The sequence below is a fragment of the Anolis sagrei genome, chromosome 1 (assembly GCF_037176765.1).
Source record: "Anolis sagrei isolate rAnoSag1 chromosome 1, rAnoSag1.mat, whole genome shotgun sequence".
NCBI lineage: Eukaryota > Metazoa > Chordata > Lepidosauria > Squamata > Dactyloidae > Anolis > Anolis sagrei.
Genome location: NC_090021.1, coordinates 996045 through 1009756, shown reverse-complemented (window position 1 = coordinate 1009756; position 13712 = coordinate 996045). Strand labels below are relative to the sequence as shown.

General features: G+C 47.5%; 1 protein-coding gene across 1 annotated transcript; it reads left to right on the top strand.

Moving 5' to 3' along the window:
- The first annotated feature begins 1773 nt into the window (after window positions 1-1773).
- ZNF513 (zinc finger protein 513) lies at window positions 1774-13600 on the top strand. Its single transcript, XM_067469196.1, has 3 exons — window positions 1774-2396; window positions 9617-10309; window positions 12690-13600. The coding sequence occupies exons 1-3, from the start codon at window positions 2036-2038 to the stop codon at window positions 13412-13414; spliced, it is 1779 nt and encodes a 592-aa protein (XP_067325297.1). The 5' UTR covers window positions 1774-2035; the 3' UTR covers window positions 13415-13600.
- The last annotated feature ends 112 nt before the right edge of the window (window positions 13601-13712 follow it).

Genomic DNA, 13712 nt, shown 5'->3' with positions numbered 1-13712 from the left:
GGGAACTCCAGACAAGAAACAGGGCCAGCTAATCACCTCCCAATAAAGGATCCCCCCGGGCAGTAAGAAACCAGACCTTGAAACTGCGAGGCCATTAAATGCTAATCAAGGTGACCAATTGAAACATTCACACCTCGCTTCTTTCTCCCACCCTGGACATCATTTCACAGATATATAAACCCAATTTTCCTAGTTTCCAAGACACCACAACCTCTGAGGGTGCCTGCCAAGGATGCAGGTGGAACATCAGGAGAGCATGCCTCTAGAACAGTGGTTCTCAACCTGGGGTCCCCAGATGTTTTTGGCCTTCAGCTCCCAGAAATCCTAACAGCTGGTAAACTGGCTGGGATTTCTGGGAGTTGTAGGCCAAAAACATCTGGGGACCCCAGGTTGAAAACCACTGCTCTAGAACATGGCCAGACAGCCTGGAAAACCTACATCAACCCAGTTCTGCAGACTGTCTGGCCCATGTGTTCTGGCAGTATTTCTTCCTGACGTTTTGCCTGCATGTGTGGGATGATCCACTGAAGATGTTCCCCTTGAGATGCAGCAGAGGGGGGAAAGGAAAGGACATGAGGCCGCAAGGAATGCTGGGACAAGTCTCCATGGGGACCCCCAAACGCAGCATTGCCCAAGCACGAATCAAGAAACATGACAGGCCCTGCAAACTACTTCAACCAGAGAAGTCAGCCATAGCAGAGCACTTGAGGAACCAACCTAGACACTGCGTATTATTGGAGAAGACAGAAATGCTGGACCACTCTCACCACCACCATGTCAGGCTGCACAGAGAAGCCATCGAAATACACAAGAAGCAGGTGGACAATTTCAACAGAAAGGAAGAGACCATGAAAATGAACACAATCTGGCTGCCAGTATTAAAAAGCTCTAAAATTAAAACAGCAAAACAACAGAGAGGAAACAACCAGGGACATCTAATCACCTCTCAACAAAAGATTGCCCCAGGCACTGTCAGGCCATTATATGCTAATCAAGGTCATCAGTTGAAACATTCCCACCTAGCTCCAGTAGACAAGAGTCCTTTGCCCCACCCTGGTCTTTCCACAGATATATAAACCCAATTTCTCCTACTTCCAACAGACCTCACTACCTCTGAGGATGCTTGCCATAAATGCAGGCGAAACGTCAGGAGAGAATGCCTCTAGACCATGGTCATATATGACCTATGGCAAGCATCCTCAGAGGTAGTGAGGTCTGTTGGAACTAGGGAAAAAGGGTTTATGTATATGTGAAATGACCAGGGTGGGACAAAGGACTCTTGTCTGCTGGAGCTAGGTGGGAATGTTTCAACTGACCACCTTTATTAGCATTTGATGGCTTGGCAGTGCCTGGGGCAATCTTTTGTTGAGAGGTGATTAGATGTCCTTGTGTGTTTCCTCTCTGATGTTTTGCTGTTGTAATTTTAGAGTTTTTTTTAATACTGGGAGCCAGATTGTGTTTATTTTCATGGTTTCTTCCTTTCTGTTGAAATTTTCCACATGCTTCTTGTGGGTTTCAATGGCTTCTCTGTGTAGGCCTAGGTCTGCCCTCGAAGACGGGAAAAGGAAGGGGGCTGAGGCTGCGAGGAATGCTGGGAGTTGCAGTCCAAAACAACCTGAGGGAAGGCTGAGGTTGGCCTAGGCCTCTGCGTCGCGAACCCGGAAGGCCTACTTGTTCTACAATTCGTAGCTCTATCTTTCCTGAGGGCACTTCCGGCCCCGCCCCCTTCCTTTGTGCCTGGCGGTGCCTGCACTCCAGTTCCCGTCGTGCCTTGCGAGAGAGCGAGCGAGCGGGGCCGGAAGCGGAAGTGCCCTCCTGTGGTGGTGGTGGTGCTCTGTCCGTCCCGCCCCGCGGATGGGCGGGAGCGGTGGCGGCGAAGAAGGAGAAGAAGAAGGAGAAGGAGGCGAAGGCGGAGAGGAAGACGGAGGCGGCTGGGCGGAGGCGGCGGCGGGGCCTTGAGGCGGGGGCCTCCTTCCCGCTTCCTCCTCTTCCCCTTCCTCTTCCCCTTCCCCCTCCCGGGCGGCCCCCCCTCAAGATGCCCCGCCGGAAGCAGCGGCACCCGCAGCCCGTCAAAGTGGAGCCCCCCGGGGCAGGGAGCGGGGCAGGGGCCGCAGAAGCCCCCTCCCAGGAAGGCCCGCATCAACGGGGGCGCCCCCTCCTCCTCCTCAAGGACGAAGAGGAAGAAGAAGGGGGAGGGGAGGAGGAGGAGGAGGAGGAAGACGACGAAGAGGAGGAGGAGGAAGAAGATGGCGGCGTAGGCGAGGAGGAAGGAGACGAAGAAGAAGTATCAGGAGGAGGAGGAGGAGGAGGGGGCGCGGCCCCGATCCAGGCTTTCCACAAGCAGGAAGAGGTCGAGGAGGAAGAGGATGAAGAGGAAGATGATGAAGAAGGAGAAGGTGGGACTCCTTGCGCCAGAAGGAAAAACAAGGCTGTCAGGCTCTCTGTCGGGAGGGTTTGAGTGTTGCCTTCCTCAGGCAGAAAGGGGTTGCGCTGGATGGCCTCAGGAGCCCCTGCCAACTCTGTGATGAGTCCTTGCGCCAGGAGGGAAAACAAGGCTGTCAAGGCTCTCTGTCGGGAGGGTTTGGGTCCTGCCTTCCTGAAGCAGAAAGGGGTTGGGCTGGATGGCCTCAGGGGTCACTTCCAACTCAGTGATGAGTCTCATAGTAATAATACTATAATGGGGATGATGGATAATAGTTCTGTCTTCCTGCCTGGCAGAAAGGGGTTGGCCTGGGTGACCTTTGGGGTCCCTTCCAACTCTATTGTTTTGAGTCTGATAGTAATAATAAGATAATGATGATAGTAGTAGTAGTAATAGTAATAATAATAATAATATGATGATGATGATGATAATCGATAATGGTATTGGATGGCCTTTGGGGTCCCTTCCAAATCTATTATTGAGTCTGATAGTAATAATAAAATAATAATAATAATAAGAAGTCTTGTAATAATAATAATGATGATGATGATAATGATGGATAATGGTATTGGGTGGCTTTTGGTGGGTTTGTGTGCTGCCTTCCTGAGGCAGAAAGGGGTTGGGCTGGATGGCCTCAAGAGTCCCTGCCAACTCTATTCTGATGAGTCTCATAGTAATAATAGTATAATGGGGATGATGATGGATAATCGTTCTGTCTTCCTGCCTGGCAGAAAGGGGTTGGCCTGGGTGACCTTTGGGGTCCCTTCCAACTCTATTGTTTTGAGTCTGATAGTAATAATAATAATAATAATAATATCATGATAATGATGATGATCGATAATGGTATTGGATGGTCTTTGGGGTCCCTTCCAAATCTATTATTATGAGTCTGATAGTAATAATAAAAAAATAATAATAAGAAGAAGTCTTGTAATAATAATGATGATGATGATGATAATGATGGATAATGGTATTGGGTGGCTTTTGGTGGGTTTGAGTGCTGCCTCTGTTGGGAGGGTTTGAGTGCTGCCTTCCTGAGGCAGAAAGGGGTTGGACTGGATGGCCTCAGGGGTCCCTGCCAACTCTATTCTGATGAGTCTCATAGTAATAATAGTATAATGGGGATGATGATGGATGATCATTCTGTCTTCCTGCCCAGCTGAAAGGCTTGGGATGGGTGGCCTTTCAACTCTATGATGAGTCTAATAATAATAAGAAGTATAATAATAATAATATGATGATGGATAATGGTATTCGGTGGCTTTTGGCGTCCCTTCCAAATCTATTATTTGAGTCCCTGCCAACTCTATTCTGATGAGTCTCATAGTAATAATAGTATAATGGGGGTGATGATGGATAATCGTTCTGTCTTCCTGCCCAGCAAAAAGGGGTTGGGCTGCGTGGCCCCTGGAGTCCCCTCCAACTCTATTGTTTTGAGTCTAATAGTAGTAATAATAATAATAAAATGATGATGATAGTAATAATAATAATAATAATAATAATAATAATATCATGATAATGATGATGGATAATGGTATTGGATGGCCTTTGGGGTCCTTTCCAACTCTATTATTATGAGTCTGATACCAAGAAGAAGAAGAAGAAGTCTCATAATAATAATAATAATAATAATAATAATAATAATAATAATAATGGTGGATAATGGTATCGGGTGGCCTTTGGGATCACTTCCAACTCTATTATTATGAATCTGATAGTAAGAAGTCTCATAATAATAATAATAATAATAATAATAATAATAATAATAATATAATAATGATGGATAATGGTAGTTGGTGACCTTTGGGGTCCCTTCCAAATCTAATATTATGGGTCTGATAGCAAGAAGAAGAAGAAGTCTCATAATAATAATAATAAGATAATGATGATGGATATTATGAATCTGATAGTAAGAAGTCTCATAATAATAATGATAATAATATGATAATAATGATGGATAATGGTAGTGGGTGGCCTTTGGGGTTCCTTCCAACTCTAATATAATGAGTCTGATAGTAATAATAAGAATAATAATAAGTCTCATAATAATAATATGATGATGGATAATGGTGATGGGTGGCCTTTGGGGTCCCTTCCAAATCTATTATTATGAGTCTGATAGTAATAATAAGAAGAAGTCTAATAATAATAATATGATGATGATGATGATGATGATGATGTTTAATGGTATTGGATGGCCTTTGGGGTCCCTTCCAAATCTATTATTGAGTCTGATAGTAATAATAATAAAAATAATAATAATAAGAAGAAGTCTCGTAATAATAATAATGATGATGATAATGATGGATAATGGTATTGGGTGGCTTTTGGAGGGTTTGAGTGCTGCCTCTGTCGGGAGGGTTTGAGTGCTGCCTTCCTGAGGCAGAAAGGGGTTGGGCTGGATGGCCTCAGGGGTCCCTGCCAACTCTATTCTGATGAGTCTCATAGTAATAATAGTATAATGGGGATGATGATGGATAATCGTTCTGTCTTCCTGCCCAGCTGAAAGGGGTTGGGATGGGTGGCCTTTCAACTCTATGATGAGTCTAATAATAATAATAATATGATGATGATGGATAATGGTACTGGGTGGCCATTGGGGTCCTTTCCGACTCTATTATGAGACTGATAGTAATAATAAGAAGTCTCATAATAATGATGATGATGATGATGGATAGTGGTGATGGGTGGCTTTTGGTGTCCCTTCCAACTCTATTATTATGAGTCTGATAGCAACAACAACAACAATAATAATAATAAGTATAATAATAAGTATAATAATAATATGATGATGATGGTGGATAATGGTGATGGGTGGCCTTTGGGGTCCCTTCCAACTCTAATATTATGAGTCTGATAGCAATAATAATAATAGTAAGAAGAAGTCTCATAATAATGATAATAATAATATGATAATAATGATGGATAATGGTAATGGGTGGCCTTTGGGGTCCCTTCTGAATCTATTATTATGAGTCTGATAGCAATAATAATAATAACAATAATAATAATAAGTCTCATAGTAATCATAATAATAAGATAATAATGAATGAGTCTGATAGCAAGAAGAAGAAGTCTCATAATAATAATGATGATGATGATGATTATGGATAATGGTAGTGGGTGGCCTTTGGGGTCCCATCCAAATCTATTATTATGAGTCTGATAGCAATAATAATAATAATAAGTCTCATAATAATCATAATATGATGATGATGGATAATGGTAATTGTTGGCCTTTGGGGTCCCAACTCTAATATTATGAGTCTGATAGTAACAAGAAGATGAAGAAGTCTAATAATAATATGATGATGATGATGGATAATGGTATTGGATGGTCTTTGGGGTCCCTTCCAACTCTATTATTATGAGTCTGATAGCAATAATAATAATAATAATAAGTCTCATAATAATATGATGATGATAATGGATAATGGGGATGGGTGGCCTTTGGGGTCCCTTCCAACTCTATTATTATGAGTCTGATAGCAATAATAATAATAACTCTCATAATAATAATATGATGGTGATGGATAATAGTAGTAGTAATAATAATAATAATATGGTGGTGGTGGTGGTGGTGGAGGATTCTGGTACTTCTGTCTTCCTGCCAAGCAGAAGGGGGCTGGACTGAATGGCCCCTGGGGTTCCTTCTAACTCTATTATTATGAGTCTGATAGTAGTAGTAGTAATAATAATAATAATAAGTCTAATAATAATAATGAGATGATGATGATGGATAATGGTAGTGGGTGGCCTTTGGGCTCCCTTCCAACTCTATGATGAGTCTAATAATAATAATAATAATAATAATAATAATAATATGATGGTGGAGGATTCTGGTACTTCTGTCTTCCTGCCCAGCAGAAGGGAGCTGGACTGAATGACCCTGGGGTCCCTTCTAACTCTATTATTATTAGTCTGATAGTAATAATAATGACAATAATAATAATAATATGATGATGATGGATAATGGTAGTTCTGTCTACTTATCTGGCAGAAGGGGGTTGGACTGGGTGGCTTTTGAGGTCCCTTCCAACTCCTATTATGCGTCTAGTAGTAATAGTAGTAGTAGTAGTAGTAATAATAATAATAATAATATGATGATGATGATGGAGGATTCTGGTACTTCTGTCTTCCTGCCCAGCAGAAGGGGGCTGGACTGAATGGCCCCTGCGGTCCCTTCTAACTCTATTATTATTAGTCTGATAGTAATAATAATGACAACAACAACAATAATTAGATGATGATGATGATGATGATGGATAATGGTAGTTCTGTCTACTTATCTGGCAGAAGGGGGTTGGACTGGGTGGCTTTTGAGGTCCCTTCTAACTCCTATTATGAGGCTAGTAGTAGTAGTAGTAGTAGTAGTAATAATAATAATAATAATAATAATAATAATATGATGATGATGATGATGGAGGATTCTGGTACTTCTGTCTTCCTGCCCAGCAGAAGGGGGCTGGACTGAATGGCCCCTGGGGTTCCTTCCAATTCTATTATTATGAGTCTGATAGTAATGACGATGATGATGATGATGATGATGGATAATGGTAGTTCTGTCTTCCAGCCCAGCAGAAGGAGACTTAATTGGGTGGCCTTTGAGGTCCCTTACAACTCTTATTATGAGTCTGTATTTATATCCAGGTCTATCTCCCAGTGTGGGACAGGGTAGTTATATAGTATTATAATAATATGATGATGGATAATAATGTAACTGTAGTACTGTCTTCCTGCCTGACAGAGGGGAGTTGCACTGGATGGCCCCTGGAGTCCCTTCCAACTCTATTAATTTAATAATAATAATAATAATATGATGATGATGATGATGGAGGATAATAGTACTGTCTTCCTGCCTAGCAAAAAGGGTTGGACTGGGTGACCATTGGGCTTCCTTCCAACTCTATGAGTGTAATCGGAGTAGTATTAGTAATAATGATAAGAAAAAGAAGCTTGGAAGGAAAGCATTAGAGGACATCAGCATAGAATGACTATAATAATAATCTTGTAACATTGGGAATAAGCCACAAAAATATAGACATAGGAGTTGTGAATTGGAAATGATGATGGATAATGGTAGTTCTGTCTTCCTGCCTGGCAGAAGGGGCTGGACTTGATGGCCTTTGGAGGTCCCTTCCAACTCTATGAATATAATAACAATATATCCGGCACTATCTCTCCATGAGGACTCAGGGTGGTTATATTATATTATAAAAATATAATGATGATGGATAAAAATGTAATCGTAGTTCTGTCTTGCTCCCTGGCAGAAGTGGGCTAGACTGGATGACCCCTGGAGTCCCTTCCAACTCTATTGGAGGTGCCCAGGAATGAGGTCGCCTCTCTGTCTCCAGGGGCCTCTCAGTAGAGGCTGGGTGACTGTCCATCCATTCAGAGGTCTTCCTGGCATTCCTGCTCATTGATATAATATGTCGTTGTGTATTGTCTGAAAGAATTTGGACCAAATGTCCCTTCAAGGGAGGGTTCGGAGGTGCTAGAGGCTTTCTCGATCACCAATAGTTCAAGAAAGTCAATGAGATGGGAGGCTTCCATCCTGGACCATAAAACTTAAACCATAATAATAATAATAATAATAATAATAATAATAATAATAATAATAATTTATTTATATATATACCGCTCTATCTCCCTGAAGATGGCCTCTGGGGGAGTCTTCTAGCATCTGATGGAAAGGAGGGACATCCCCCCACACACACCCACTCATATCCCCCCTCCCAAGAGGTCATTGGCCAGCCCAAAGGGGCCCAAGGAAGGGCCATCAAAAGGACCCAAGGTCTAGAAAGAATGAGCTGCAGAAGGTGGACCCCAGAGGGGGCTTCATTTTGGGGGGGGGGGGTTGTGCCAGTAGGAAAAGCAGGGCTGTGCAGATGTCTGTTGGGAGGGTTTGGGTGGTGCCTTTCTTCCTAGCAGAAAGGGCTTAGGCTGCAAGGGTGAAGGTTGGACTGGATGGCCCCAGGAGAGCCCAGGAGTGAGAGAGCCACTCTGTCTCTGGAGGCTTCTCAGCAGAGGCTGGGTGGCCGTCCCTCCAAATAGCTCCTGTGGGGTCTTCTTCACAGTAGAAGGCAGTGGGGCTGGATGACCTTTGGATGGCCCTCCTAGGATCTGATGGGAAGGGGAATCCCACTGGCTTCCACCCCCTGCCACATCTCCCCCTTTCTCAAGATGTCATTGACCGGCTGGAAGAGGGGCTCAAGGTCTGGAAATGTTGAGTCCCTCTGAGGCTGGATCTACACTGCCCTGCATCCCAGGATCCGATCCCAGATTATCTTCTTTGAAGTGGATTATATGAGTCTACACTGCCAGATAATCTGGTGTGTAAGGCTGTGCAAAGCACCTGAGGAGTTGCAGGAGATGTTTCTACTGGAGAAAGTATAATAGGATAAGGAGAGCCAGGTTGGAAAAGAGGAGGAGGAGGAGAAGTCAGGCTCCTCTTCTGCTGTCGTGGACAATGGGACCTTGGATTCAAATTGCAGGGAAGAGCTTCCACCTCCGCACCAGGAAGAACGTTCTGATGGTTAGACCTGTTTGACCGACGCTTCCTGGGAGCCTGGTCTCCTCCTCCATCTAAAGCAGAGAGGTTGGTGGGCTCAAATGGGGACTTCCTGCTTGGCCCCAGGTCCTCTTTTAATTCTCGCTCATTCCCTGTCAGGAGTCAATTTCTGACGGCGTGAAGACTCCACAAATTCCCTCCGTGACATCCTGACTAACTCAATTCTCTCTGTGACATTCTGAAGCCAGCAGAGGATGCTGGAAACCATGTTATGGAACTTGGGAAGCAATGAGTTCTAATAAGGAAACTGAGAAGAGGGGGAGATAGGCAGGAAAGGTGTATAAAAGGAAGTGGTGGTGGGAAAAAGTCAGTAGTGTCTTTCTTTGCTGCAGAGATGCAATATATCCATTTCAAATCAAAACCGGCTTGTGAGTGGTTATTTAATATTGCTATTTTGATCCTACGGTCTGACATTCCTGTGTAATAAGGAAACTGAGAAGAGGGGTGAGATGGGCAGGAAAGGTGTATAAAAGGAAGTGGTGGTGGGAAAAAGGTCAGGAGTGTCTTTCTTCACTGAAGAGATACAAACAATATATCCATTTCAAAGCAAAACCGGCTTGTGAGTGGTTATTTAATATTGCTATTTTGATCCTACAGTCTGACCTTCCCGTGTTTTGCAGACTCCTTTGGGGGGGCGCCCAGGCTCGCTGCCCACTACGCTAGTGCCCTGAGTGAGGAGGACGAAGAGGAGGAGGAGGCGGCGCTGGCGTTCCGCGCACTGTGCCAGGCCCAGCAGGAGCAGGAGGAGGCAGAGGCGGAGGAGGGGTCGGGCGGAGGAGGGGTGCGGCGCCCGGGGGGCCCTCCTTGCCAACACTGCGGGCTCTCCCCATCAGGGCCGGGCCCCTGCTGCCCCTCGGCGGACCTGCGCAGCGGCGGTGGGGAGGGGGCGCTGCTGCTGCCGGGGGGCCGGGTGGTCTTCTCCTGCCAGCTGTGCCCCTTCGCCTCGCACTACTCCAGCCACCTGAAGCGGCACATGAAGACCCACAACGGGGAGAAGCCCTTCCGCTGCCCGCACTGCCCCTACGCCTCGGCCCAGCTGGTCAACCTGACTCGGCACCTGCGCACCCACACCGGGGAGAAGCCCTACCGCTGCCCCTCCTGCCCCTTCGCCTGCAGCAGCCTGGGCAACCTCAAGCGCCACCAGCGCGTCCACGGCGGGCAGGAGACACGCGGGCCCCTGCGCTGCACCGTCTGCAACTGCCGATGCCTCCAGGGCGGGACCCTCCCGGCCACCGGCATCCTGGCCGCCCCAGGACAAGGGCAGGGGGCCGGCGGGGAGGGGGCGCCCCTCGCAGGGGAGCAGCAGGAAACAGGTACGTCCCTCCTTTGGGCCACATGGGGGGGGGAATTGAGGGAGGAGGGCGCTTCCTGTTGCCTTTTACGAAAGACAGGGTGTGCGTCCTCCGCCCACTGCTTCCCCTCCGTCCACCAAGGACACCGCAACAATGGAGACCTAGTTTCCCAGCAGAAAAGGGGCTGTGCCTTTGGATTGGCTGCTCCCCCTTGCTCTGGTAGGCAGGAATCTATATACAGTGTTCCCTCACTTATCGTGGGTGATACATTCCAGGACCACCCGCGAAAAGTGAAAATCCGCAAAGTACAGACGCTATATCTGTATATCCCTTTCCGACGGTGAGGCAAAAGCGAGGAGAGATTTAAAGGCACCACACACCTTTACTTTTTTCTTTTGCTAGCTATCTCTGCTTTGCAACCTCTCTTGATTGGCTGCCTCTCTCCCGAGGGGGAGGGTGAAACCCGCTTCCACACCCCTTCATTGCCAGGATGTGGGATTTGAACACCACTCAGGGCAACGGCAACTATTCATAAACTGGGAGGCAAAAACCCACGAAACAGTGAGTCCGCAAAAAGCGAAGCGCAAACTAGCGAGGGAACACTGTATATATAAATGTAAAACCACCTTGAGTTGCCGATAGGCTGAGAAAGGCGGTATACAAATACAGTAAATAAATAATAAACAAATAAATATATAGTTTCTTGTGGTTTTTTTCGGGCTATATGGCCCAAAAAAACCCACAAGAACCTAGTGATTCCAGCCATGAAAGCCTTCGACAAATATATAAATGTAATGTTTGTTTGTGGGACGCACATGGAATCCTAGAATCAAAGAGTTGGAAGAGACCTCCTGGGCCATCCAGTCCAACCCCATTCTGCCAAGAAGCAGGAATATTGCATTCAAATCATCCCTGAAAGATGGCTATCCAGCCTCTGCTTAAAAGCCTCCAAAGAAGGAGCCTCCACCACACTCCGGGGAAAGCAGAGAGTTCCACTACTGAACGGCTCTCACAGTCAGGAAGTTCTTCCTCATGTTCAGGTGGAATCTCATAACTCAAAAACCACTGGACGAAATGACACCAAATTTGGCCACAAGACACCTCCTAACCTAAGGAGTGACCATCACTCAAAAAATCACCCCCCCCCAAAAAAACAGTGAAAAGAACTTTAAAATCCAAAAAAGGTAGAAAACTACACAGCGCATCCACGCAAATGAATTCCATGCTGCGCGAGGACACAGCAAGCGCAAAAGGCACTGCTGACCATCCTCCCTCACTATGGTGGGTCCGGCGAGGGGGGGGGGGGTCTCATCCACTCCCAGAGAAGTAAGGAGAGAAAGAGAGAAGGAAGGATGGAAGCAAACAATAAAGGAAGGAAGGGGAAAAAGAGGTAGTGAAGGAAGAAAGGAGAGAAAGAAAGGGGGAAGAAAAAGGGAGAGGACAGAAGGAAAGAGGGAGAGAAGGAAGAAAGGAAGGGAAGAGGGAGAGAAAGAGGGAGGGAAAGTTGGCCACAGCAACATGTGGTGGGTACAGCTAGTATCTATATAAATAAAAATGTCATGTTCGTTTGTGGGATTAACAAAACTCCAAAACTACTGGATGAATTGACACCAAATTTGGACACAAGACACCTCTCAGGCCAATGTATGTCCTTCACTAAAAAAATGATTTTGTCATTTGGGAGTTGTAGTTGCTGGGATTTATAGTTCACCTACAATCAAAAGAGCATTCTGAACTCCACCAACGATGGAATTAAACCAAACTTGGCACACAGATCTCCCATGACCAACAGAAAATACTGGAAGGGTTTGGTGGGCAGTGTCCTTTGGTTTTGGAGTTGTAGTTCACCTACATCCAGATCACTGTGGACTCAAATAATGATGGATCTGGACTAAACTCTACACAAATACTCAATATGCCCAAATGTGAACACTGGTGGAATTTGGGGGAAATAGAATCTTGACATTTGGGAGTTGAAGTTGCTGGGATTTGTAGTTCACCTACAGTCACAGAGCATTCTGAACCCCACCAACAATAAAATTGAACCAAACCTCCCACACAGAACCCCTATGACCAACAGAAAATGTGGGCCACAGCAACACATGGCAGGGGACAGCTAGTGCTAAATAAAGACCTTCTGTTGCCCGGGGAGGGGGGGGGGCTGAAGAGGACCCCCGCACTAGTAAGCTCTCTTGTTGTTGCCAAAGCACTGGAGAGGTGGACTTGAAGGGAGACTGGAGGGAGGGATGCCCTGGGGAGGCAGACTTGTATGGCCTGCAGCTCTGCTTCACTACCTCTGCCATAATGGGTTGGGGGGGGGGGGGTCAGGGGTGCATGTTGCTCCTAAACCACCTCTCTCCAGCGGTATTTCTCCTGACACGGATTTGCCTTTCCTCCACAGAGCCCTCGCTGCTGCCACCCCCACAACCCCCGGTGCTGCCCCAGCCGCTGCCCCAGGTGCTGCTGCCCGGCTCGGCCGTCTTCCTGCGCCCGGAGGATGCTGCGGCGGCCGCGGCGGTGCTGCCGGAGCTGCTCTTCCCGTTCACGTGCCGCATGTGCGGCCTGGCGCTGGAGGCGGACGACGGCCTGGTGGGGCCGGTGTGCGGGCGCTGCAGCCTGGCGGTGCTGGGGGCCTCGGAGCCGGGCTCCCCGCCGGCCAGCAAGGGCTTCTCCTGCCAGCTGTGCCCCTTTGTGACCACCTACCCCAACCACCTGGCGCGGCACATGAAGACGCACAGCGGGGAGAAGCCCTTTGCCTGCGCCCTCTGCCCGTACGCCTCGGCCCACCTGGACAACCTCAAGCGCCACCAGCGGGTCCACACCGGGGAGAAGCCCTACAAGTGCCCGCTCTGCCCTTACGCCTGCGGGAACCTGGCCAACCTCAAGCGCCACGGCCGCATCCACTCGGGGGACAAGCCCTTCCGCTGCCGCCTCTGCGCCTACTCCTGCAACCAGAGCATGAACCTCAAGCGCCACATGCTGCGCCACACCGGCGAGAAGCCCTTCCAGTGCCGCATCTGCCCCTACACCACCGGGCACTGGGACAACTACAAGCGGCACCAGAAGGTGCACGGACAGGGCGGGCCCCCCGAGGAGCGGCCCCGAGCAGACCGCAGCCGGCCCTGACCGCCCCGGGGCCCCAGACCTTTTGGGGGGGGGAGGCAGGAGAGCGGGCTGGACTTCAGGGGAAGGGGCGGCTCCTTTGCGGACACTCTCCTGCCTCCTCCCCCGTCCTTAACTGTGGTTGCTGCTTCGGTCTGTGTAATTTATATGGTGTACTCATGCATTAAACTGTTTTCTTATCTTGCTTTATTTTGGCTGGGGGGGAGCCCTTTGACCTGGATGTGACACAGCCGGAGAGATCTACTTGGGGGGGGGGGGGGGAGCCAGGATAAAGCAAAAGATACATATGGGGAAGGGAGGG

Bases quoted from the DNA above. Each gene is read 5' to 3' on its own strand.
- ZNF513 (XM_067469196.1), top strand. From the start codon at position 2,036: ATGCCCCGCCGGAAGCAGCGGCACCCGCAGCCCGTCAAAGTGGAGCCC. The intron at 2,397-9,616 runs GTGGGACTCCTT...CGTGTTTTGCAG, and splicing joins AGATGATGAAGAAGGAGAAG to ACTCCTTTGGGGGGGCGCCC. The intron at 10,310-12,689 runs GTACGTCCCTCC...TTTCCTCCACAG, and splicing joins AGGGGAGCAGCAGGAAACAG to AGCCCTCGCTGCTGCCACCC.